Source organism: Coregonus lavaretus (assembly GCF_964263955.1).
Source record: "Coregonus lavaretus genome assembly, chromosome: 16".
NCBI lineage: Eukaryota > Metazoa > Chordata > Actinopteri > Salmoniformes > Salmonidae > Coregonus > Coregonus lavaretus.
Genome location: NC_140003.1, coordinates 14,621,076 through 14,649,066, shown reverse-complemented (window position 1 = coordinate 14,649,066; position 27,991 = coordinate 14,621,076). Strand labels below are relative to the sequence as shown.

Below are 27,991 nucleotides of genomic sequence, written 5' to 3'. Positions count from 1 at the left end.
TTGTTGCAATACAATTGACTAAAGTAGAAGGTCATATTTTGTTTGTAGGTATTTTCACTTGGTAATGAGTAATAAGTAATTATATAGAAATTGCTCATAGGTAACTATAAAGTTTAAAACTATTAAATAGCTAAATCCTGTGAAACAACTAGCGACAAACTTGTACTTATGCAGATTTACAGATATGTACTCTGTGGTGTATTAGTGTGTTCATTTTCTCACTTGGATGCCGCTTTCAGAAGACTATATTTAGATTGTCAGAATGGGTAACATACTTTGTAGGTGCACAATAATTATAAGGACCCCTCAAGATACACTTCATTTTAACTAGATAAATCCTGTGTAATACCTAGTAATTACATTGTGCTTATGCAGACATTACATGTACTCTGGTGTACTAGTGTGTTTATCCTCCCACTTGGATGGCGCTTCCGGAAGCCAAGGGCCAGGTCGTCAGGATGGGTAATTAAGCAATAAGGCCCGAGGGGATGTGGTATTTGGCCAATATACCACGGCTAAGGGCTGTCTTAAGCACGACACAATGTGGAGTGCCTGAATACAGCCCTTAGCCGTTGTATATTGGCAATATACCACAAACCCCCGAGGTGCCTTATTGCTATTATAAACTGATTACTAAAGTAATTAGAGCAGTAAAAATAGATGTTTTGTCATACCCGTGATATACCACGACTGTTAACCAATCAGCATTCAGGGCTCGAACCACCCAGTTTATAATGTACTATATACAGTAAGTACAAATTAATTACAAGTAAGTACCTCTAAAGATACGCTTCATTTTAACTAGCTAAATCCTTTATAATACCTAGTAATTACATTGTACTTATGCAGATATTACATGTACTGGTTTACTTGTGGGTTTATCCTCTCACTTGGATGGCAAGGAGGTTCAGGTTGTCATAATGGGTAACGTACACATTCATTCTAAGTACTTTTTTTATTATAATCTGAGATGACACCCGTATGGTAGACCCCAGTCAGTGAGGTTGACCTATCTATATCTGATCTGTTTTTGTAAACTCAACCAAGTTAACCCAGATGGTACACTTTTTGGGGGCAACAACATTGAGTGGAGGTTTTAAAGAGTGCGCATTCACAGGTAGGTAATTAGAGCCTATTGAGCCTCCAACCTTTGTAATCTCAGACACCCAGCGCATCTGCCAACAAGAGATTACAACCTTGTGACAGTTATACTGACTAAGATGCAGCTGAGAAGAAACAAAACAATAAATTGGTGAATTTAGTGGAAACTTGCCCATTTGTAACAAGCATGGTAACAAGCATTCGTTGTTACACCTCTGTAATTACATACTGCAATTACCACCAGTTACATGTTGTTATTACAGTGCAACTATGAGTTATTACAACTACAATACTTGTTACAGTGTAATTACATGTTTTATACTGTAATAAGGACACCTTAAAATGAAGTGATACCAAATAATTCAATATTTAGATTTAATATGATAGTAAATGAAGCATCCTCAAAAAAATTTTTTACAACAATGACATCTATTTCTTACTACTTTAACCATGGAGTGAGTTGCTCCTAAACACAATTTAACCGGGCGCTCTAGACTAGACCTTCCATAGTGACTGTGCAGCAGGCTGAACGTTTGACGTCTCTACTATACGCATAATCATATGCATGGCCATATGGGATTCATTGTGTGTGTCTGGGCACAATTTGTTTAATAAACACACTATTAAAATGACTAAACTGCAACATAATATAATTTTGCCAAATTGCCATGATGTACACAGACAGAGTATGTAAGAGACAGTTTGAAAATGTGGATATCGACTGCCACTTCAGCATGCTTTTGTAGCACAGTCGATGCCATGCAGGGCTAGGGGCCATAAGGTTGAGGGTTCGCCGACCACCACGGACGAGCTCACGCTCCCTGCCTGTTTCATTAGGCCTACACTACGATCAGAGCCGGCTGCAGACAATGATCAGCTAGGGGGAAATACGATTTTCACCATTTTGTGCCATAATTATAATTATATTAAATATATGCAAAAATGTTCCACCACACAACCAATAAACAAAGCATACTGACTTCGGGCACTTTAATATCATGGTTTGCTGTGGTAGTTTGTTCCACTCAACAAAAATGTGTTCTTACCAGATAGACTCTTATATTTAAAACAGTGAATATTAGAGTCTCTGGCTGGTATTATGCTGGTGGACATCTCTAACAAAAAAAAAAAAAAAAAAAATTCACAGATAGCCAGCGTAGCGACTTAAAAAGCTCGACCTCCAGATAAGTATGAGGGTGGAGTTTAAGTACAATACTTACGAGCTTGTTTTGGCTGGTCTGTATCTTATTCTTTAGATGTTTGGGGCTGCTGGTGAACCATGATGTGCAGGCATAATCAAAGTGACACTGGACTAGCGTAGTTGCTAGTCTTTAGGTTGTCTATAGCTAGGTTTCCATCCAATTGGCGACAGATTATTCAGAAATCTGCATAAAAACAATGTGCATTTTCCCATCAGAGTTGTATTTCCAACAAATTGGCTAGTGCACATAAACATTTATTTTGCAGTTAAATTCCCATGTACCGAATAAAAAATACAAGTTAAATGGGTTTTCATCGCATTTTCAACTCTAAGCCTACTGATGATTTTGTCACTAAAAATGTTGCATCGCTATAGCCAATGTGCCCACTCTGGTATTGGCATGTGTGCTCAACCAACAGCTCGCAGATACAGTGCGGGTATAGCCTACATGATGAGATTATTTGTCAAACGGCGGCCAAGCATCGATCATCATGTCACCAGAATAAGACCCTCAATATTTATTGAAAGGAGCATCAAGCTCATCACCGTGCACTTTCACCACCCTGTGAAGTTCATCATAACTTATTTCATCTAGCCTAATAAACTGCATGCTTTCCCATGATGTTGTGACATTTTTTATCCAACATGTACTTTACTCGTATAAAAAGGTTGGATGTCAAGCCATTTTGAGTATGCTGGAATTAGATTTTGGACGAACTTCCGTATGCCTACACGAGACTTTTGAAGTAGTCTTTGTGACTGGTTTTGTTTATGCTACATTAAAAAAGGTAATACATTAAAAAAGTTAAATGACAAATATACTGAACAAAAATATCAACGCAACATGTAAAGTGTTTGTCCCATGTTTCATGTGCTGAAATAAAAGATCCCAGAAATCTTCCATACGCACAAAAAGCTTATTTCTCTCATATTTTGTGCACAAATTTGTTTACATCCCTGTTAGTGAGCATTTCTCCTTTGCCAAGATAATCCATCCAGCTGAAAGGTGTGGCATATCAAGAAGCTGATTAAACAGCATGATCATTACACAGGTGCACCTTGTGCTGGGGACAATAACAGGCCAATCTAAAATGTGCAGTTTTGTCACACAACACAATGCCACAAGTTTTGAGGGAGCATGCAATTGACATGCTAACTGCAGGAATGTCCACCAGAGCTGTTGCCAGAGAATTCAATGTTCATTTCTCTACAATAAGCCGCCTCCAACATCATTTTATAGAAAATTTGGCAGTATGTCCAACCGGCCTCACAACCGCAGACCACATGTAACCACGCCAGCCCAGGACCTCCACATCCGGCTTCTTCACCTGCGGGATCGTCTGAGACAGCCACCTGGACAGCTGATGAAACTGAGGTGTATTTCTGTCTGTAATAAAGCCCTTTTGTGGGGAAAAACTAATTCTGATTGGCTGAGCCTGGCTCCTCAGTGGCTGGGCCTGGCTCCCAAGTGGGTGGACATATGCCCTCCCAGGCCCACCCATGGCTGTGCCACTGCCCAGTCATGTGAAATCCATAGATTAGGGCCTAATGAATTTATTTCAATTGACTGATTTCGTTATACAAACTGTAACTCAATAAAATCGTTGCAATTATTGCATGTTGTGTTTACATTTTTGTTCAGTATATTTAGGCTATAAAATATATATATATATTGAAGCATTAGGTTAAGGTGCGCAAGGATTGGAAAGGAGGCAGAGCGAGCGTAAAGCTTTACTTAAAAACTGGGCCTGCCAGTAGCATATGTGGCCACATTATTATGGGACGACTTTGGAGAAGGAGGATCTGCAACAGACAGTGCATCTCAGTATCAGAAGTAAAAATAAAGCCAGACTGGCCTGCTACTGTGCCTTTCTAGACCTTATAAACTTTCAAGAGTACACCCACAACTGATCCAAATGGAATTAAACATTCAAATCACAGGGCTTTTGCGCCGTTATTCAAATGACATTTTCACTGCAGCCTATAGTAGAATTTTGTACTCAATTTAAACCAATAACACAATTATTAATTGCATTGTGGTGTTGTAGGCTAGTCTAGGATAATTGTAATGTCCCTAAACAAGATCAATAGGGGAGCTTTTTGAGCTGTGTGTCTCATGTCTTCACTGTTCTTTCACGCACAATGATGCACCTCGCCTTTCTGCTGCCTATGAGCTATTCCTATCTGTTCTTGTGGCTTCATATTGAAAATTGATGCAGCTTTGAATGCTTTTATGTGTGGTATGATTGCTAGTTAAATGTCTTCTGTAACCATACCAAACATAACATATCATACTAATTTGAGTGTCCCGGATTTACTTTGACTATGTTACGTCTAGTCAATGAGACCAGGCTGATATACATATACACAGTATAGACACTGTGTGTACAAAACATTAAGAATAATGAGTTGCACCCCCCCTTTTGCCCTCAGAACAGCCTAATTTCGTCTGGACATGGCCTCTGCAAGGTGTCGAAAGCGTTCCACAGGGATGCTGGCCCATGTTGACTCCAATGCTTCCCACAGTTGTGTCAAGTCGGCTGGATGTCCTTTGGGTGGTGGACCATTGTTGATACACACGGGAAACTGTTGAGCGTGAAAACCCCAGCAGCATTGTAGTTCTTGACACAAATCAGTGTGGCTGGCACCTACAACCATACCCCGTTCAAAGGCACTTAAATATTTTGTCTTGCCCATTCACCCTCTGAATGGCACACATACACAATCCATGTCTCAATTGTCTCAAAGCTTAAAAATCCTTATTTAACCTGTCTCCTCCCCTTCATCTACACTGATTGAAGTTGATTTAACAAGTGACATCAATAAGGGATCATAGTTTTCACACTCTTAAAGGGAGTGCTCCTAATCTCAGCTTGTTACCTGTATAAAAGACACCTGTCCACAGAAGCAATCAATCAATCAGATTCCAAACTCTCCACCATGGCCAAGACCAAAGAGCTCTCCAAGTATGTCAGGGACAAGATTGTAGACCTCCACAAGGCTGGAATGGGCTACAAGACCATTGCCAAGCAGCTTGGTGAGAAGGTGACAACAGTTGGTGCGATTATTCGCAAATGGAAGAAACACAAAATAACTGTCAATCTCCCTCGGCCTGGAGCTCTATGCAAGTTCTCACCTCGTGGAGTTGCAATGATCATGAGAACGGTGAGGAATCAGCCCAGAACTACACGGGAGGATCTTGTCAATGATCTCAAGGCAGCTGGGACCATAGTCACCAAGAAAACAATTGGTAACACACTACGCCGTGAAGGACTGAAATCCTCCAGCGCCCGCAAGGTCCCCCTGCTCAAGAAAGCACATACAGTGGGGAAAAAAAGTATTTAGTCAGCCACCAATTGTGCAAGTTCTCCCACTTAAAAAGATAAGAGAGGCCTGTAATTTTCATCATTGGTACACGTCAACTATGACAGACAACATGAGAAAAAAAATCCAGAAAATCACATTGTAGTATTTTTTATGAATTTATTTGCAAATTATGGTGGAAAATAAGTATTTGGTCAATAAAAAAAGTTTCTCAATACTTTGTTATATACCCTTTGTTGGCAATGACACAGGTCAAACTTTTTCTGTAAGTCTTCACAAGGTTTCCACACACTGTTGCTGGTATTTTGGCCCATTCCTCCATGCAGATCTCCTCTAGAGCAGTGATGTTTTGGGGCTGTCGCTGGGCAACACGGACTTTCAACTCCCTCCAAAGATTTTCTATGGGGTTGAGATCTGGAGACTGGCTAGGCCACTCCAGGACCTTGAAATGCTTCTTACGAAGCCACCCCTTCGTTGCCCGGGCGGTGTGTTTGGGATCATTGTCATGCTGAAAGACCCAGCCACGTTTCATCTTCAATGCCCTTGCTGATGGAAGGAGGTTTTCACTCAAAATCTCACGATACATGGCCCCATTCATTCTTTCCTTTACACGGATCAGTCGTCCTGGTCCCATTGCAGAAAAACAGCCCCAAAGCATGATGTTTCCACCCCCATGCTTCACAGTAGGTATGGTGTTCTTTGGATGCAACTCAGCATTCTTTGTCCTCCAAACACGACGAGTTGAGTTTTGACCAAAAAGTTCTATTTTGGTTTCATCTGACCATATGACATTCTCCCAATCCTCTTCTGGATCATCCAAATGCACTCTAGCAAACTTCAGACGGGCCTGGACTTAAGCAGGGGGACACGTCTGGCACTGCAGGATTTGAGTCCCTGGCGGCGTAGTGTGTTACTGATGGTAGGCTTTGTTACTTTGGTCCCAGCTCTCTGCAGGTCATTCACTAGGTCCCCCCGTGTGGTTCTGGGATTTTTGCTCACCGTTCTTGTGATCATTTTGACCCCATGGGGTGAGATCTTGCATGGAGCCCCAGATCGAGGGACATTATCAGTGGTCTTGTATGTCTTCAATTTCCTAATAATTGCTCCCACAGTTGATTTCTTCAAACCAAGCTGCTTACCTATTGCAGATTCAGTCTTCCCAGCCTGGTGCAGGTCTACAATTTTGTTTCTGGTGTCCTTTGACAGCTCTTTGGTCTTGGCCATAGTGGAGTTTGGAGTGTGACTGTTTGAGGTTGTGGACAGGTGTCTTTTATACTGATAACAAGTTCAAACAGGTGCCATTAATACTGGTAACGAGTGGAGGACAGAGAAGCCTCTTAAAGAAGAAGTTACAGGTCTGTGAGAGCCAGAAATCTTGCTTGTTTGTAGGTGACCAAATACTTATTTTCCACCATAATTTGCTAATAAATTCATTAAAAATCCTACAATGTGATTTTCTGGATATTTTTTTCTCATTTTGTCTGTCATAGTTGACGTGTACCTATGATGAAAATTACAGGCCTCTCTCATCTTTTTAAGTGGGAGAACTTGCACAATTGGTGGCTGACTAAATACTTTTTTTCCCCACTGTATACAGGCCCGTCTGAAGTTTGCCAATGAACATCTGAATGATTCAGAGGAGAACTGGGTGAAAGTGTTGTGGTCAGATGAGACCAAAATCGAGCTCTTTGGCATCAACTCAACTCGCCGTGTTTGGAGGAGGAGGAATGCTGCCTGTGACCCCAAGAACACCATCCCCACCGTCAAACATGGAGGTGGAAACATTATGCTTTGGGGGTGTTTTTCTGCTAAGGGGACAGTACAACTTCACCGCATCAAAGGGACGATGGACGGGGCCATGTACCGTCAAATCTTGGGTGAGAACCTCCTTCCCTCAGCCAGGACATTGAAAATGGGTCATGGATGGGTATTCCAGCATGACAATGACCCAAAACACACGGCCAAGGCAACAAAGGAGTGGCTCAAGAAGAAGCACATTAAGGTCCTGGAGTGGCCTAGCCAGTCTCCAGACCTTAATCCCATAGAAAATCTGTGGAGGGAGCTGAAGGTTTGAGTTGCCAAACGTCAGCCTCGAAACCTTAATGACTTGGAGAAGGTCTGCAAAGAGGAGTGGGACAAAATCCCTCCTGAGATGTGTGCAAACCTGGTGGCCAACTACAAGAAACGTCTGACCTCTGTGATTGCCAACAAGGGTTTTGCCACCAAGTACTAAGTCATGTTTTGCAGAGGGGTCAAATATTTATTTCCCTCATTAAAATGCAAATCAATTTATAACATTTTTGACATGCGTTTTTCTGGATTTTTTTGTTGTTATTCTGTCTCTCACTGTTCAAATAAATCTACCATTAAAATTATAGACTGATCATGTCTTTGTCAGTGGGCAAACGTACAAAATCAGCAGGGGTTCAAATACTTTTTTCCCTCATTGTATGCACTCACTAACTGTAAGTTGCTCTGGATAAGAGCGTCTGCTAAATGACTAAAATGTAAAATGTAAATACATCTTGACCTTAACATCTGAGGGTGAATTCATTCGAACAGACATTTATTAGGCTACTATCTAGAAGAAGAAATAACGTGGAATACAAAATGAAAGCCTATGTGTCAAGGTCATGATTACCATAACAAGTTCAAATGTGGCCCAACATGTAAGTAGGATGGATTTTGTCAACTCAAGCTCATTTCAGTATTTCGGTTATTGCGGAAAAAAAGTTAAATGCTTCTTCATACCAACTTTCTAGTATAGAGTAGCCAAACGTAGTGTATTATGAGGGCAAATGTGTGTTAATAAAAATCATCCAAAAACTGTTAGGCTATTTTTACCATGGACAGTTAATTTTGAAGCAGGCTAGTCCACTATCATTATCAAAATAGCCCCCATAATATAATCAGAGATGTGCCCAGTGCTGCACAGCTGAGCAGAAATCCTATTGATGGGCGAGCATCCAGCGGAGGACACAGGAACACGCGGATCCTAAAGCTACACTGGTGAATTTAATGAGTCAATTAACGAAATACCTCGATACCGAATAAAAACAATTTGAACAGTAGCCTATGAGCTGGTCGGGATTGGGAATGCAATCGTGTACCCTAAATATCAGGCTATGGTAAACTCATTAACTGTCATAACAAACCGCAGAGTGAAATCTCCGGGATAGGCTAGTGAACAGCTGATTAAAATGCCTCTAAAACAATATAACAGACGGCAGAAACAAGCAAGCTGAGCTTACCTCTTTTATCGTCCCCATCCCATTCAGACGTCTGGTCCTGATGCGACAGCGGTGCCTTGTTCAGCATCCTAAAGCGATGCTATTTGTCTCGAGGAAACGTGATCGTAGAGCATGGAGCTGGGGCTCATACGTTGGTTGACAAGAGACCGCTCCAATCAGAGTAATCCGATGGGGTTGTAGCCAATCCACTTGAAAGAAAGAAAGCTACTTTACATACTGTAGCAAGGTAGATTGACGTTATAAGAGTATTTCCAGGCAACTCTATTTATTTATTTTTACACATTTTGCAGAATTAGGCTACTTGCTATATAGCCCAGTTCTTTCTTATTGTAACACCAGTAGCCTAGCCTATTTGATTATGGAAGAAATTGTGGGTTATTTTGATGTATAGAATATGTATAGCATTACAAAGAATAAAAACAAAAAGCACAAAAATAAGGGAAAAGTAATATCCACCTTGATTTCTTAACTTTAGAAATTTGGTGAGAAAACCCCCATACATGTATTATCCGTAGCGACCTCAGTGGCAGCTCCCTTAAGAAAAAAGATTGCAGTCAGAGTGCAGTATAACGGCAGTATGCCGCAAATACTGCATCCAAAATAACACCGATTTTTTTTAAACTGCAGTTAATCTGCAATTCCTACTCCAAAACACCACAGTCGACTGCACCTTTACTGCAGTTTCAAAACGGCAATCTTTTTATGTAAGGCCCGGCATTACATAAATCCCCGCTCACACTGTGCTCAACCCCGTGCTCAACCCCATACAGGATTAATGACATAAATGCAGCCTGCCAGAAACAGGACAGGCATGCTAGAAATTGGTCGAAGCGCAAACGATCACCTTCTTGGGAAAACTTCCGGGAGGAAAGAAAAAGTAGGGAATACTCTATACTAGGCTATTCTTATTTGCCTAAGAGAGTTTAAAACTCTGTAAAAAAATAAAAAATAATTACTAGGCTATAATACATGTGTTCGTTCGTACCACCACAGCAAAGGTGTGGGGGTGTTCAAAGACCAGGTTGACATTTATTGTCCCAAGTCTTCTCCTGGAGGCAGAACTGAGCGAGATTTGCCGGCTGCAAACTCAAACTTGGTCTTATTTTAAGGTTAGAGTTAGGCATTAGGGTTACCAGTATGGTTAACGTTGGGGTTAAGATTTGTATGACTTTATGACTGTGCCAGCTAGTGACCACTGTGCAGAGCTGCTTTCAGAACAAGATAAATGACGAAAAACGCTAACCTGCGTTGAAAGATCGAAATGGATTTGCACATTGACAGTGTATGGAATAGCTCGACCAGTTGTAGTCTGCATTGGACCCATGCCTAAGGAGGTAGGCATAAGCCTATTTTAAACCGGTAGTTGCATGTATTTTAAGACAGGGCTGTGACGAGCTATCCACATGCCTGTCTCACGAATATCTTGCCTTTCTTGATTCCTCAAAATACTATTAGAAAATAAATGTGAGTTTAAGGGAGATCATACCTTGAACTTGTTTCTGGCACACCAGGGGATTGAGTTAAGTTTCTTGTTCTACTTAATCACATACCTTAACTGCCAAAATTGATCATTACTAAGTTAAATTACATTACAACCCCCATGTATTTATTTAAAGCCTGTGTTGTCTGGAGTGTATTGAACCATAGGTTCAACATAGTGTATGTAATTATTTGATGATAGTAGGCTAGTTATCAATTAATTTATCAATCGATGTGATTATAAGCATTATAGGGAATGTAAAAGGTGCAAAACAAGCACTTTCCTACAGCAAACATTTCACCTGTCTGTAACAGCTCACCTACATGAGAGTTCCTCTGCAGCAGAGAACATGTTATTTGGGCTGTTGGGGAGTAAAGTACAGTATCAATCAGTTAAGTGTTTGTAGGCAGGCCCTTCAGTAGTTACAGCTTCATTACACAAAAAAAAATCTAAGTTTTACGAAATGTGTATGTGTGGCAAAATGTATGTCATATGTTTCTAAGGCCCAGTGCAGTCAAAAACATGATTTTCCTGTGTGTTATATATATATTTCCACACTATGAGGTTGGAATAATACTGTGAAATTGTGAAAATGCTGATAATGCTCTTTTAGTGTAAGAGCTGTTTGAAAAGACCACCTGAAATGTCAGCCTGTTTTGGTGGGATGCGATAAATTAGTTAAAAGACCAATAAGAAAGAGAGTTCCAAACCTCTCTGCCAATAACAGCTAATTTTCAGTTTTCTCCTCCCCACTCAAACCACTCCCAGACACTTGTAGCAAAATTCTTGCTTGAGAAATAACTATTTGCTTTAGAAGTTTTTTTGTTTCTTTTTGACCATTTAAATTGAAAACAACCACAGTAAGGTACTTAATTGTTACCCAGAAATGATTTGATATTGAGATAAAAACGGCTGCATTGGACCTTTAATATGAATGATGTAAAAATTCATGTGAAAGAAGGCAATTGAGACTGACCAATTCAATAATTTTATTGCCCCTGGATCAGCAATAAATTTGAAAGAATTGTTTAGTAACCAGCCTGACAGGATGAAAGAATCAGGAATTCTCTTGTACAAAGCAAGGTAGTCTAATCTAAAAAATCAAATGTGCATTGCAAAATAGGATACAAATGTCCAAAACAAACATTATTAATACCAATTAATAGGATATATACTGTATATATATATATATATATATATATATATATATATATATATATATATATATATATATATATTATAAAGAAACTATTTCCAAGATCATTTTTACTAGGCTGCACACCAGGTGCTAGAAAAAGGTCAATTTAAAAATGTTGATATGTTGAAAGAAAAAGCCAAGACAAAATTATGACTGTGTTAGAAAACTACAATACTCTCTCCATGAACTTAAACTAATTGATGGATGACTGAACAAGATACATTTAACAAATCAAAGTATACTATAAAGATATTAGGCAAATATTTTGTGTGAGACCCGTTGAATTATATTTTATAGATCAATTAAACATGACTAATGTGAGTCAATTCCATGTGAAATATAGAGCTAATGTATTCAATTATCAAACTTCAAAGACCAATGAGGTAGGCCTCCTGCGCCATTTCTAAGCATAACATTCCATGTTTCCATCTGTCATTCTAGTCATCTTTCCCTCGGACCCTTAGCACTTTCCGAACCATCTTCTTCCACTCTCACACACTACACATATATACACAATTTCTACCATTCACATCTCCTTTTGTGTCTACTGCACTTGTACTTTTGTCCTTCAGTCTCAGACTTTTCCCAATTCCAACGGTCTCTTTGGCCTCATAGGTTGCCTTACCATCGACTGCTTGAAGTTTCTTCAGTTTTCTCTGGCATACATGATGCCTTTTTCTACCTGCCATGGTGGGGGGAATGCTCTCTTTCAAAGAGAGCTCCTGGGAATAGCTTTTCTATGTTGCTGTTTGGGTGACTTCGGGGAATTGTCCTGCAGAGGCCATGGTGGCTTAGTTAGCTTTATGTCCTCTTCTAGTTTAAAGGCTTTCTGTAGGGAGTTGGCTTGTGGAGGCCACACAACATATATCTTATTACTATTTTGTTTGTTCTCATCAATTTATTTCATCAATTATTTTTCAAAGGTGTCCTTTTCAGGTGAGCCTATGCTGCTCTGTGAATACCTCCAATCAAGTTGCTCTGAGGTGATGACTGCCACTTTCACTGACATCCTTTTCATTGGTAAGTGTCTGTCCAAATCCATTATCGTAGTTCCCTTTGGACTTGAAGAGTTGTTTGTAGTGTGGTAAACAGAACAGATGTCCATGGAGAGAGACATAGTTGCCAAGACTGGAGGAGACAGAACAAATTATTATTCAAAACAGTGAAGCATGGAGAAGGGATATCATTAATTACAAGATTCCACAATCATGTCAAACTTTTTACTGCTTAATTTGCAAACATAGCACAATAGAATGTGTGTCCTATGTGCAGACACAAACTGTAGGAGCAAAACCATTCAAGCACTGCTTACCAGTTCACAGCCAAAATCCACTTACTTTGAATTCACCTTGGTTGGGTGATGTGTACTTTACCTTAATTTATTTTGGCAGTGCTCGCAGCAGAAACAGGATTTATGGAAACATTTTCTGTCCGCTATTAGAGCCTCCATCAGATAGACCCTCCTCTGACACACAGTGCAAAGTGTCGACTTGGGAATTAGAGTCTGCCGGAGAAAAGTTAACATCATTATATCAGTATTTTTATAAAACATACACAATGACTCAGTAATATTAAGAAATGTTATCAAGGCATAATTTTCATGATCATGCGTAGTATACACTGAGTGGGGGGTGCAACTCATTATTCCTAATGTTTTGTACACTCAGTGTCTATACTGTGTACATGTATATCAGCCTGGTCTCATAGACTAGACGTAATATAGTCAACGTAAATCCGGGACACTCAAATGAGTATGAAATGTTACGTTTGGTATGGTTACAGAAGACCGATGGTTACTTAAGGCAAACATTGAAAGTAGGGTGGTTGGTCGGGTGGATGGGTATAACGCGAACGTCCAGCAACCAAAAGATTGCGAGTTCAAACTTTAGCATTTTAGCTAATTAGCCATTTTTCAACTCCTTACTACTTTTTAGTTCTTTGCAACTACTTAGCATGTTAGCTAACCCTTCCCCTAACCCTAACCTTAACCCTTTTAGATAACCCTTCCCCTTTAACCTAACTCCTAAACCTAACCCTAACCTTAACCATAACCCCTAACCCTAACCCTTAGGCAGCTAGCTAACGTTAGCCTTTCGCTAGAATTCGTAACATATCATACGTTTGCAAATTCGTAACATATAGTACCTTTTTTTAAATTCGTAACTTATTGTACATTTAGCAAATTCGTAACATATAATACAAATTGTAATTCGTAGCATATCATATGAAATGGGGGATGGACATCCACAAAATAATACATACCATATTAAACGTAACATATCATACAAAATGGAGTGTCTCGGATTTACATACAGAATAATACAAAATGCTCTGAGACCAGGTTGTATATACATCATCAAACAAGTGCAATCACATTAAAGGTGAAATGAAAAAATAATTTTCAAAAATCTCAAACGTTCTTTACTGATGGCAAACAGTATTGACCCAAACTTGTACTTTGTGTTGTTTTTTTATGGTCAAACATGAATGGTTGCATTTAAATAGGATGTGTGAGATTCTATTCCATAATTTCCCTCATGTCATCATCATATCATGCTTAGCTCTTGTTCTTTTGCCATGATTCATTAATTGAAGCATTAGTTATTTGTCCATTCACAATAATTACTCTCCATGTAAAAACAGGCACATGTAAACATGTTAGGTCTCATTGAATATTGGAGAGGGAATTTTTACATGCCGTTATATCCTGTTAGTTTCAAGTCCCATCATGCAGGCAGCACAACTGTCTTTACCAGTAACAACGGTCTTCGTTTGATGTGACAGAACATGTGATGTTCTCTCCTCTGAAACACTGTAGCCGAGACTCTTGAAAACACTCTCACTCTCCGTCCATGTTTTGTGGAAATTCCTCAGCAACTCTTCAGTGGAAGCCTCTTCAGGGGATTCAGACAGCGTCATCTCAGACTTTTTTTTTTTTTTAACCACGTCAGCATATGAGAAAGGGGCACGGTGGGTTGTTATGCTCTCTGAGTGCTGGGAAACAGTTGTGCTGCTCAGTGATCCAATTGTCTTGTTGCCGAATTCATCTAAGCTTGAGAAATGCTCTGTGACTGACTTGGTTTCAGAGAAGCCTGTTGGGTTTGCTGACATGATTTGCACTTCTTTCTGGGAAGGCAGGGGCGAGATCTGCCCGGAGCCCCTCTGTGTCTCCTGGGTGTTATCCTGCTTTGAACTGTCTCTTGTGTTTTCACTCAGGTTTGACTCCAGCTCCTCCTGTTTATTTTTCTCCCCTTTGAAAGAGGGACTTTGCTCAACCATTTCAAAAACATTTTTAATAGCCTTGATGTCAAAAGTTGGCATTTCCTCTTCTTGGGTTTCTGTATTTTCTATGTCAGTCTCTGTGTATTCCGTCTCACTCCCAAGTCTTTCTCTCATTGTGATAGGCTTCCTGACATATACTTTATCTTCTGCTGTTTCAAATTTGTTGACTAATCCTGACAAGTCCACCTTTGGAAGGTCCTCCTTCTCGTTCTCTTGGTTTCCTGGTTCGAGTTCCTCCATGTCTGGACCCAAGCGCTCAGGGATATCAATGGGATCCTTTCGCACATACGTCTTATTTACTTTAGCTTTATGAGCCTCTTCAAAAAAATCTCTCTTGTCTCTCACTGATGTAGTTGCTGCTGATGAGTCTGACATTTCTGAAGCTTCCATCAATTCTTTATCAGTTGACTTTGCAGATCCCACTATTTCAGCATTGTTCTCTGTGACCTTCTCAGATGTGCTTTGTGTGTCATCCTTACTCTCTTGGTTTGTTGTTTTGGGCTCCTCCATGTCTGGGCCCAAGTGCTCTGGGATGTCGATGGGATCTTTTCGCACATTGGTCTTATTTACTTTAGCTTTTTGAGCATCTTCAAAAAACTCCCTCTTGTTTGTCACTGACGTAGTCACCATTGACGAGTCTGACTTTTCAGAAGCTTCCATGACTTCTTTATCCGTTTGATGGAATGACTCTGTATCTGTGACCTTTACATCAGCCTTTTGAGCATCTTCAGAAAATTCTTTTTCGTGTTTTTTGGCAGTGACAATTGTTGTGCCTGAAACTTCTGAAGTTCCCTCAGCTTGTCCCTCAATTTTGATCTGCCGATGGAATGATGCAGGGGATTCCACAATCTCAGATTTCCTTTCTGTGACTTGCATAGGAAGTGGAACTGGAGGTGGTGTCACTCCACGGGAAAGTTTGGTATCTTTTAGCCGCGCCAAGTTCTCTGCTCTAGAGAAGGTGGGAGAGGGTGTGGCTCTATTGATGCGTGATGTAGGAGTTTCCGATTTGCGAGGGGGAGGTGTTGGGGGAGTGGCTGGTCTGTGCATTGGGATAGGTGATGGGGTTATTCTCTGAGGAGAGTCAGTTCTCCGGGTAGATTCAATGGTAATAAAGGTGGGTGAGGGTGAGCGCATCCTTAGTAAGGGTGAGGGTGAGCGCATAGATTTTACACTCAACTCTTGCATTTTGCTTTCATGTGATGTCTTTTTGCTTTCCACAACTTTCTTTTGATTTTCAACTTTCAAAGAGCCAATACTTATAGGATGTATTCTTTGAGTTGCACTACCAACAATGATCTTTTCAGAAGTAGGTTCACACTCATGCTTCTCCAGATTAGTGTGGATCCCCTCTAAACACATCAACTTTGCCTTTGCTAGTTTTTTCACATATGAAACAATTTCTGTAAGCTTTTGTATATTATGCTCAACTGCAGTTCCCTCCAAATAAATATTTTCCTCAGGACCAATGAGCCACTCTGGAATAGTATTGAGCAGTGTCTTCACAGATTTAGGATCTATTTTTCCTGAAGCTCCCTCTAACTCTGTTATATGTGAGATTAACTTCTGTACATGTTCTCGTCTTAGAGAATCCTCAGTGCTCTCTGTTGAGGGCTTCGCAGGTTCCTTTTGTGCTGACATGCTTGTCATTTTTCCACTTTCCACTTTCACTGGAACATTTCTGTACTCCGCCTTTGGTTTCTCTTGAATCTGTTGGCTTACTGTCAACTCTTTCTTCTTTTGAGATGCCTTGACCTGCTTTTCGACTTTAACTGTTCCTTGTTGCTGGAGACTTTGATGAACTTTTCTTTCAACTTTTCTTTCAGTGATAATAACTTCCTTATGGACCTGGATCTGCTCCTCTTGATGGGCATTTTGTGTCTGCGCTACAGTGATCTCCTGACTTTGAGTGGAACTTTCAGAAACAGATTTAGTTGATTCTGCGGTGGAAGCTGCAGCTTTAGCTTTTGACTTCTTCTTCTTCTTCTTTCTTGCAGAAGTTGGAGTTGCTGGTTGGTTGTCTTTAATAGCAGGAGCTTTCTGACTGTCCTCCTTGACCTTGACGTCAGTCTGGGCATGTGTTTGCTCACTAGAAACCTTCAACTTAGTGACTTCCTTTACTTCCACCTTCACCTGTGAAATGTTTTCCATCTTAGTTTCATCTGGCTGTTTTGTGTCTTTTACTTCTACTTGCTTTTCTGGCCCTTTGGCCTTCTTCTTTTTACCTGTTTTGACATTAGTTTCTGTGGATAACTTTTCTACTTTGATAGGCTGACTAGGAACCTTCTCAGGTGCTTGTGATACAGAAATGTCATCTTTCTTTTTGTCTTCTGAGGGTGATTTCACTGCTTTGACATTTGTTTCTTGGGTTACCTTTACTGTTTCGGTAGGCTGGTCAGAAACCTTCTCGGGAACTTGGGATGCAGAATTTTCCTTGTTCTTTTTCTCCTCAGATTTATGGGAACCTTTATTTTGTACATCCTTCTTGATGTCTGTTTTTGTATCTTCAACTTTTCTATCATCACTGGTTGAGCTCTGGACTTGAGAGATACTTACAGCAGAGTGTGGCTGCTTGGCGGATGCTGAAGTTACCTGTTGTTTAGTTGCATTAACTGTCTGTTGCTTTGTGGAGGAAATAGATGTGGTCTGGTGCTGAACGGAGACGACTTTGGATGTCTGATTAGAGACAATATGCTGTTTAGTTGCAGAAATAACAGCAGATTCAGGGCGATTTTGCCCATATACAGCAGAGATCAAAGTCGTGCTTGAAGGAGTATCTGAAATTTGGGCGTGCTTGAATAAATCAGATGATAGTGTGTCTGGCTTGACATTGGTCACAGTCTTTTCAGCCATCTCTTGAGTGAAACCAAATGTCATGCTCTTTTTTGATTGCTTCATACCTGTCTCCTCAGAGGAAAGCATTTCAAGGGCAGCAGTGACTGACTCATGCATGAAAATGGGACTCGGTGTAGCAGGGGGTGTACTACCCACTTTCTGTTTTCTGTAATTTTCCTCTGCCTTTATTAATGGAGTTTTGAATTTAGTGGATCTCATGAAGGGAGGAGGAGAAGGTGGAGGAGTAAATCTTATAGGGGCGACGTAAACTTTCTTTAATGGTCGTGGTGATTCTGGGGGTTTTGGGATTTCAGACAAAACAGTTTTTGATGAAAAGGATGTTAATTCACTTTGAGTTTTGCTGATTTCCAACACAGATTTGTTGACTGTGGTTGTATGTTTCTCCGAGGTTGCCTGTTGAATTTTCTGAATCTGACCGGTTGGCTCAAGTTTCGAGACTTGGTGCAATGCAGGACCTTTCACCTTTTTAACCGTCATTTTTGTGGCTTTTGCTGGTGATGGATGAGTTGTCTGGGATGGCATAGAGTCCAGTTCATGCTGTGAGGGTGGGGGTGGAAGGAAATCCAGTGGTGGTGGAGGGAAATGATCAGGCTCAGAGTCAACAGGTGGTGGGGGAGGAGGAGTTGGGGGAGGAGGAAAGTCCAAGTCCAGCCTATGGATAGAGGAGGGCTGGGTTAGGGATGATTGATCGTCACATGGTGGAGGTGGGGGAGGGAGAGAAAGTTCAGACTCAGACAATGTCCGTGTTGGGGTTTGAACATTTGTTTTTACTTTGGTTTTATCTAGTCTGATCATACCCTTTCGACTTGAATTGAGGTTACGGAACTTAGTCTCCAAAGTTTTAATGCCATGGTTTTGAGTGATGGTTGTGTGTTGCATTACTGTCTTTGATTGTTGAGTAGTCTGTGATTCAGATGCATTGATTGTGGTTTGAGTTGAGAGGGATTGATTCTCTTGTGTTGAGCTCTCAGTTTTCGCCGAATTAGCTGTCTTAATTTTTTGTATGTTTCTCTGTGCTTCAATGCTTTGAGACTTATTTTTAAGTGTCTCACTCTCAGTTTTGGTTACAACAGAACATTCAGGGCTACCTTGCTGTGAATGTAATAGAGGGCTTCCTTGCTGTGAGCGCAATGGAGATCTCACAGGGACTTTGACCCTTCTAGCTCCCACTCTGATTTTAGGAGAGGCACGCTGAGCTGATTCCAGCAAGGATTTGATTGTGCCTTTAACATCACCCTTTATCACCTCCTCTTTCTCTGGTTGAGTTTGTTCCTCCCCCGTCTCATGCACCTCATGTGTCTCGTAGAGTGACTTAATGGACATTTTCACATCACCCTCGAAGCTGGGCCTCCGTGTCATTCTTGGGGAAGCTGGTGGTTCCAATAAGAGCTCAATAGTGCCTCTCACATTTCCCTGAACATCTATTTCCTGTTGACATGTCCTTCTGTCATTAGAAGCATCTTGTAAACACTGCTTGGCTGTATGAATGTTACCCTTTACAATCTCTTCCTTCTCGATCACCCTGACTGTTTGCTTTGCCTGCTCCAGGGATTTTAAGGTACCTTTGATGTCTCCAGGAATTAAATCTTCGATGCCAACTTCAACTTTGGAGGTTGCAGATTTCTCTAGGGACTTCCGTGCCCCTTTGATGTTGCCGTGGACAATCTCTGGCCTTTCCACCTCTTTGGGCTGTCTTTGGGCCCACTCAAGGTGCCTTCTAGTTTTGTGTATGTTACCTCTCACCACCTCCTCTTTCTCTACAACCACTGTCTGATTTACAGACTGAGACAGGGAGTTCATAGCTGCTTTCAAATCACCCCTCACAATTTCCTCTTTTTGTAGGCCATCCAGTGAGATTGTGGGTTCACTCATGAAAGCCTTGACTGAGTTGCGAACATCTCCACGCACTATGTCCTCTTCAACTACTGTACGCTCAATTTGTGCTCGATTACTGCCAAGAATGAGTTTTGTCCCCTTTATATCCCCTCTAATAATCTCCTCTTTCTCTATCTTTTCAGGTGGAGTCTCATCTGGCTCTACCTGTAGTTGTTTGAGATAGTCAAGCGCCCCAGATTCAATGCATGTGGAGTAAAAGTTTACGTTTCCCCTTTCTGTCTCATCCACCTTTATCCTCATCTGCTCTTGGTTTTCTGGGTTGGATAGTCTCTGGAGAGCATTCCTTATATTGCCTTTGATTATATCCTCTTTTTCAACACTGATGTCCTCTTGTTTATTTAGAAGAGAATATATAGTCATTCGCACATCTCCCTTCTCATCCTCTTGAAGGAGTATACCACGTTTAGCAGATCCTCCCTCCTTGAGAAGATTGTTTACAGCTTCCTGGATGTCACCTCTTAATATTTCCTCCTTTTCCACATTGACGTCCCTCTCTTGGTTGAACAATTGATGCATTGTTGTACTGATATTACCCTTCTCTTCTGACTCTACCACTACTCCCCTCTCAATTGTTTCCTGACGGTTCAAAAGATTCATCATAATGTTGTTCAGATCCCTGCTGATGATTTCCTCTCTTTGGATCTCTGGAGAATCCTTATTCATTAGCTGGTATTTCGCCATTCTTATGTCTCCAATTTCATCTGCTTCAATGAGTATTCCTTTTGAATTAACAATTTTCTGGCTATAAAGTTCCTCAAGGGTTCCTTTGATACTTTTACCCAGGATTTCCGACTTCTCAACACGGTTCTCATTAAAGTTATGGAACGGAGTTGTTTCAAACAGCCATGTTGTTGTCTTTACATCGGCTTTGGGGATCTCCTCTTGAACAACTACTATATCATCCTCATCTATCTCCTTTATATGGTCAAGGGGATTCTGTTCGAAGAGCCACACTGATTGTCTAACATCTCCCTTTACGACCTCCTCTTTCATGACGGTTTCTATTAAATTCTCTTCACTCTGGCTACGTATTTTATCCATTGTTTGAGTTTCAAACATCCATTTTGCTGTCCTGACATCACCTTTTTGGATTTCACTCACATTAACTGTTCGCACAGACTTCTGTGACAGCTCATCTGATTCAAAACGCTGTTTATTCATTCTAACATCTCCTCCTTGAATATCTTCAACGGTTTTAACTGAAACTTTAATGTCCTCTGCAATCTTATCAAGAGGCTGTGTTTCAAATCTCCACTTGGCTGAAGTAACATCTCCTTTCTGAACATCCTCCTGTGTGACGGATTTGATTATATAGACCTCATCTGTATCCCTGATAGAATCAAGAGGCTTAGTTTCAAACAACCACCGGGACCCGATCACATCACCCTTCAAAATCTCCTCGCTTGTGACAGTGGTGACCTCATGATAATGACCCTCTTTGTCTTGAATGGCATAAAGAGGCTGAGTTTCAAACATCATGGTATAGTTCCTTACATCCCCTTTCTCTTCCTCCTCACAGGTGATTTTCTGCAACTTTGTAATATCGGTCTCTGTCTCCGAGGACACCTCCTGGATTTTGTCCAAGGAGTAGGTCTCAAAAATGAAACGGCCTTTGTCCACATTACCTCCTTGTACATCCATCACAGTGCGGGTCTCCAGAGCCTCTTCTTGGGTATCATGTATGGCATCTATAGACTGGTTCTCAAAGAGCCATTTGCAGTTCACCACATTTCCTTTCTGGATGTCCTCTGATTGTGTAGTTTTGAGCATTTGCATAACCTCTTCAGATGTTGAGGTCATGATATCAGAGGACTGGTTCTCAAATATATACTTCATTCTATTCACATCTCCTGACTGAATGTCTATCTCAGTAACCCTCTTAAAGCTTTCATCCTCCCCTGTGATGTTCTCAAGATTCTCTGTCTCAAATAGAAAACGAGCCATTCGTACATCTTTGCCCTGGACATCTTCTTGATTTACTGTGCATGTTTGTAGAACAGTTTCGGTCTCATCTCGGATAGTGTCAAGTGCCTGTGTCTCAAACAACCATGTGCAGGTTTTTACATCTCCTTTGTGTATCTCCTCACTCTCATTTTCACTCTTCAACTCATCCTTCTCGTATGGGACATTCATTAGTTTAGTCTCAAATAACCACTTACCGGTTTTAACATCACCTTTTACAATCTCAACACTTTCCTTAGTTGTAGTTTCCTCATCCTCAATATTGCTGAAGTATTTAATTGCATCAAGAGGCTGTGTTTCAAACAGCCACTTGGCAGTTTTAACATCACCGGACTCAACTTCTTTGGATATTCCTTTAATAATTTGGTAATTAGTGATACTTTCATCGAACTGGTCAATGGGGCATGTTTCAAACATCCATTTGCAGCTTGTTACGTCTCCCTTGACAACCTCTTCCCGATGCACTGTTTTTACCTCATGGTAATGGCCAGAGCTGTCTTGCATGGCGTACATTGGTGTAGACTCAAACAGATGTTTGTTAGATTTCACAGAGCCACATGTTACACCCTCCACGAGTATCTTTTGAGATTCATCCCATCTGGTTAAGTCTGTGGTTTCAAATATTTGCTTGTAGTTTGAGACATCCACTTTATCGATTTCCTCCAGGTTAATGGTTCGAACAACTTCCTTCTTTTCTTCTTGAATGTGCTCCAGGGGTTGACTTTCGAAAACCCACTTCTGATGTCTCACATCCCCCTTCTCTTCATCAAGTCTCACCATTTTTTGTAGTTTCCCAACCTCAGCAAGGTCTTTTAAATTATCAGCTGGAGCAGTTTCAAAGTAATGTCTCGCTGATCTGACATTACCTCTGACAATTTCCGTCTTAGAAAAGGCTCTAGCATTTGAATCATCTTTCAAAGTATCCATTGGCTGAGTCTCAAATGCCATGCAATTCTTACGGACATCTGCATTGTAGCTTGTACCTTCCTCTTCAGTCAGATTTTCGATGTTCACAGTACGAATAATCTCCTTCTTCTCATCTCTTATGTTCTCTAGTTGTTCATTCTCAAACATCCATTTTTGGTGTCTTACATCACCCTTCTCTTCTTCAGCTGCCACTACCTTTTTGAGCCTCCCTACCTCATTGAGATCCTTCAAAGCTGCCTTGGGACTAGTCTCAAAGAAGTTTCTTGCAGATCTAACATTACCACCAATAACTTCTTCGATAGTCAGGGGTCTAGCATTTGAATCATCTTTCAGAGAATCCATTGGCTGAGTTTCAAACACTAAGCAATGTTTTCGGACATCAGCTCCGATTATCTCTTCCTTTTGCACCGTTGAGCTTTCCCATTCATCTTCGTTAATGGAGTCTAAGGTCTTTGTCTCAAACAACCATCTACCCCTGTAAACATCTCCTTTGTAGTTGTCTTCCATGGACAGGCTACATACAAGTTTCACTGGGGAAGGGAGTCTATTAGTCATGTCCAGGGCTTGGGTATCAAAAAGCCAGGTTGATGTTTTAGTTTCCGCCTTCTCAGTTTCCACTTTGCGTATAGATGTTATCTCCAACATCTGGCCTGACTGTCCCATGAGGACGCACATAAACTGAGTCTCAAATGTGCTTGTGATCGTCTTCACTTCTCCCTTTATATCCTCAAGCACTGACCTCAGACTCAGGAGGTGACTGTCATCAATGGTCTCAGTATGGCCTAAAGTTTCCATGTACTGAGATTCAAGCATGTATATGGTAGAGCTGCCATCTTCCTGGGTAAATACTATCTCTTTGGTTAGCTCTTCATCGCCATGCATTTTGTTCAGGGTCTCCATGGGCTGGTTTTCAAACAACCAGGCTGCAGCACGGACATCTCCTTTGTCCAACTTATTGAATCGGTTTCTATATTTAGTTGAAGCTATGTTGTCTGATCCCAATGCATCCATGGGCTTGGTCTCAAACATCCATGTTTTGCTTCTTACATCACTCCCAACAATCATCTCCTGTTCCATGTTTTGGTCGTCATCCTCATTTGAGGCGTCGTCTTTGATGGCATCCAGAGGTTTGTTCTCAAACATCCAGCGCATTGACTGCACCTCCCCTTTGAGGATCTCATCCCATTCCAGGTATTCTTCTTCTGGGCTAATGCAGTCGTTGGGGCTGCTACCGTTATCCTCGTATATATACCTCGTCTCCCCTGTGAACTCCTCCTGACTCCCCTGTCGGGTGTTCTCATACACAGCCGCATCACTATACATCTCTATGTTTTTACGAACCTCAGGATGGATATGCTTGTAAAGGCGCTTCAACTCATACTGGTTTCTCTGCTTGAAGTATTCCTGTTTACTGAGTGGATGTTTAGAGGGGTAAGCTGATTCCGGAGGCTCAGGTGAGTAGTAGCACTCTACTGGCATATCTGGACTTTCTGATGGGACCTGCAGTAAGTCTGGTGGGGGAGGTGGGAAGTACTCTAAGTCTTCTGGAGGTGACGGAGGGAAACATTCTGTATTCTCGTAGTCAATAGCAACAGGAGATGTGTCCTCTATCGCTTCAGTAGCAGAATCTTCCCATATCTCACTTGATGAGACATTATGTATCTCACTTGATGAGAAATTCTGTATATTACTTGATGAGAAATGTTGTATCTCACTTGTTGAGACTTGTTTTTGTGATACATTTGAGGCCCACTGAGACCTATTGATGTCAGCTCGGCCAATCTTTTTGGGAAGAAAATAATGATTGGTGTCATTAGAGGTCCCTGACATGTTTTCAGAAACAAAATTGAATCCAAACATTACATGTATAGCTTGTTTAGCATGCCAACTCTTTGTTTATCACTAATTGTCAATATTCAATCTCATCGTTACTAACTGAGGGATTGGTGCCCGACATGGTTTAATAGAAGAATCTTGATCATTTTAAAAACAAGGGAAGAAAACTTCTTATAGTGTTATTTAACAAGCTGTAATTACACATTAGCTACACTGCAACTAATTACCATTCAAATAAAGTTAAGAACTTTTTCAGCAATGGGGATAAAAAGTAGAAGGGTTTGTGCGCAGTAACCTAATCCAAGATTATACAGTTTCTGTCCATTGAAGTAAAATTGGTTTAAGACAAAGCATGTCCAATTACCTTCATTGGTTTGCTTGGGGCAGCTTCTTCAATGGTTCTCTCAAAGTGATCTCTCAATTCCTTGGTTGTAAGTCTAGGACCTTCCTCCTCTAAAAATGTAAAGAGGACAAAACAATATAATCTTAAAGATTCATCCATCAACTTCATATGATTTCATTTAAAATAATTTGAACAGTGCTACTGATCATAATGATGTGCATTCTGTAAAATATAATGAGCATAAACTGTAGTAACATCCTACAGTACCTGCTTCATTGTTATGGTTGTTTTCATAACTGGAGGCCAAGTTTTCTTCATGTGTGACCTGCATCCGAATGACACATCTATTAGAAAAATTCCCACCTATTATGAAAACTTATTGGGACATGAATGAATCTGTGTTATGTAATGAACATTAACTGAAAAAAGAATCAAGCTGTTTAGAGTTAATCCACTCTCTACTAAGTCTATCTTGTTGTCAGCGTACTGACTGTGGTCAATAAAGAGCTTTTCTCTAATAAAAAAGTCTGATTAAAAACAATAATTTACAATTGTTAACACATATAAGGCATTAACGTCTGTGTAGTCAGCCCAGCTTCACTGTCGTGTGATGAAACAGAGTAATCCAGAAGGTCTAAATGTACCTGTTCATCCTGATGCAAAATATCCTGCTGAGAGGCTGGGATGACTTCCCTGGAACTGCTCCTCATTGTCACCTCAGAGTTCAATTCCACTTCCTGTGAGATGGAAGACATTGGCTGTCACATACAGGTGCACACGCACACACGCACACACACACACACAGACACACACACACAGACACACACACAGACCAGGGAATGGCTCCCACTCATTAACAGCCCAGCACAAGCAGCGGCAGCAGTGAGTTTAATTAATGCTCAAACAGCAGCAGATAGAGTGTTCATCATTGAGAACAATATGGAATAGAAGCTTGATAATTAGATGGCTTACTGCAGTCAAATTACACTAATCACAGACAGAGGGAGGATGACAGACGAGGAGGGACGATTCCATGGATGGTTCACCTTAATCAAACACAGTAGCTGTCACCATGCATACAGGGACAAAGAATACTTCATTTATTTCATGCCACTTTGTGTCACTTCAGCTGAGGATTCCAAGCTATAGACATAGAGGCAATTAAAGCAGTAGCAATGTGAGTTGGAAATCCAGGGGTTTTGACAGACACACAGTCTATAGGGATCTGTATTCTTCTCCATTGACAAGTTGGCCAGCACTGTCTAGCAGTGCATCAAATGAAATCTAACATCTATACTTTAAAATAATGTAGTAGCAGGCACCTCCCCAGCCTCTTCACTCATTCAATATTCACCCAGATTTGTGGTCCCTCCTTGAGTGAGTGACTTCCACTCGGCAGGGAACGTAATACGGTCAGGAACACAGTGGTGCGGATGGATGGATAGCTGGATTGTAGGCTGGAATTTAACCAGCGTAGGTTATACTACATCTGCATGTTCCCCCATGCATCGCATGCCTGAGATTAGCCTGCATTAATTACAGTACCTGCACAGCTCTGTGGTGGAAGTGGAACTGGGTGACATTGTGCGATGTTGCAGTTTCCTGGGTCTCGAATTGTGCCCTGATGCTGGCGAGCCCCCCAGGCACGGAGCAGACCTCAGACTCCTCCATGACCTAATGAAGCAGTGAAACATCATTAGCTGCCTGCATTTCTACATGGCCTGGGATCAGACGTATGCCTAATAGGCCTATTGAGCTTGGGTTTGATTACAGACATCTGCAAATTCATAGAAAATAGTGGAGCAGCCATTACTGAGACTGCAGTGTGTTTACACACACACATGCACACATGCCCGCACACATGCCCATTTCAATGTAGGCCTCCTGACAGCATGTGGCATTTTGTTTACACAATGGCAGAGCAATCTTTCTAGTTGGTTGCTTTTTGGGTGGTGCATCACAGCATGTTGTCCAGGCAGATAGTTGTTTTGCCCACCCTGCAAAGTGGAGTTGACAGCTTTGAGGTCTAAAATATGACTAATGGGATCCTGCAGGGGGCACAGATAGCCCATTGTGTTGCCTGTCTGCCCCTGTTTCCGCTCTGAGCCCCATGAGAGGAGTCATGTTTCCGTGGGTCTGCAGGGCCACTGAACTCTCCCACTGGTCAGCTGTCTTCACTTTCCACTAACATAGTACCACAAAGTCATCAGTGGCTATCACAACAATCACAACACTTTGACTCTTTCTTTGCATGACTGCAACTACTTTAGAATTATGCAACCTCATTAAAAATGTGGAATAAATTACTTATAGACTGCAAAATCTAATGTCCCATGTCCATACAGTCACACGCAACATGGCAGGGTTAACAGGGTTGGCATGATGAAACACACAATTAATAATAATAATAATAATAATAATCAAACAATTATGTAGTTGGCTCATTAGAATGGACACACTGGGTGAATCATTGAACATTTAATAATAATAATATGCCATTTGGCAGACGCTTTTATCCAAAGCGACTTACAGTCATGCGTGCATACATTTTTTTGTGTGTATGGGTGGTCCCAGGGATCGAACCCACTACCTTGGCATTACAAGCGCCGTGCTCTACCAATTGAGCTACAGAGAACCACATAAATAAATGATTATTTTTTTATCTTATCACCTACATTGTTAGAAGCTTCTATGGTTAGGTTTGTCAGTAAGTCAGGTAGTACGACCTAAAACTGGTCTTTGACGAATACATCCATAAATGTATCACCATATCCTTATAATGTATTGTGTGTGTCTGCCTACCCCGCTGGAGAAGATGTTGTCCTGCTGCTTGGAGACAGCTGCCTGCTGGTGCATGGCCATGGGTATGGTCAGTGAGATCTGGTGTCAGTGGGTACTCGTGTCAGTGGATCCTGGTGTCAGTGTGTACTGGTGTCAGTGGTTCCTGGTGTCAGTAGGCACTGGTGTCAGTGGATCCTGGTGTCAGTTGGTACTGGTGTCAGTGGATCCTGGGGTCAGTGGATCCTCGTGTCAGTGGATCCTGGTGTCAGTGGATCCTGGGGTCAGTGGATCCTGGTGTCAGTGGATCCTGGGGTCAGTGGGTACTGGTGTCAGTGAATCCTGGGGTCAGTGGATCCTGGTGTCAGTAGGTCGTGTCAGTGGGTCCTGTCAATGGGATCTGAGTCTTCAGAGTGAATCCTGTTTCTCTGAGTTCACAGCTTCCTCAGGAAGTCCTAACCTGGTAGTTACACCTGCGCTGCCAGCAGCTAAGGAAACAGCAGTCAATAATTATAACATTTACCCAACAGTCTATGTTATACACAATATTATGGTTTGA

General features: G+C 41.2%; 1 protein-coding gene across 1 annotated transcript; it reads right to left on the bottom strand.

The window, feature by feature from the left end:
* Positions 1-12,967: 12,967 nt before the first annotated feature.
* On the bottom strand, positions 12,968-27,516 carry LOC311143718 (uncharacterized protein; the record flags this gene model as incomplete). Its single annotated transcript, XM_084179590.1, has 7 exons — positions 12,968-13,059; positions 14,309-24,257; positions 24,676-24,764; positions 24,922-24,979; positions 25,299-25,412; positions 26,200-26,328; positions 27,457-27,516. 7 exons carry the CDS (start codon positions 27,514-27,516, stop codon positions 12,968-12,970), a joined length of 10,491 nt encoding a protein of 3,496 aa, XP_084035716.1.
* Positions 27,517-27,991: the final 475 nt, after the last annotated feature.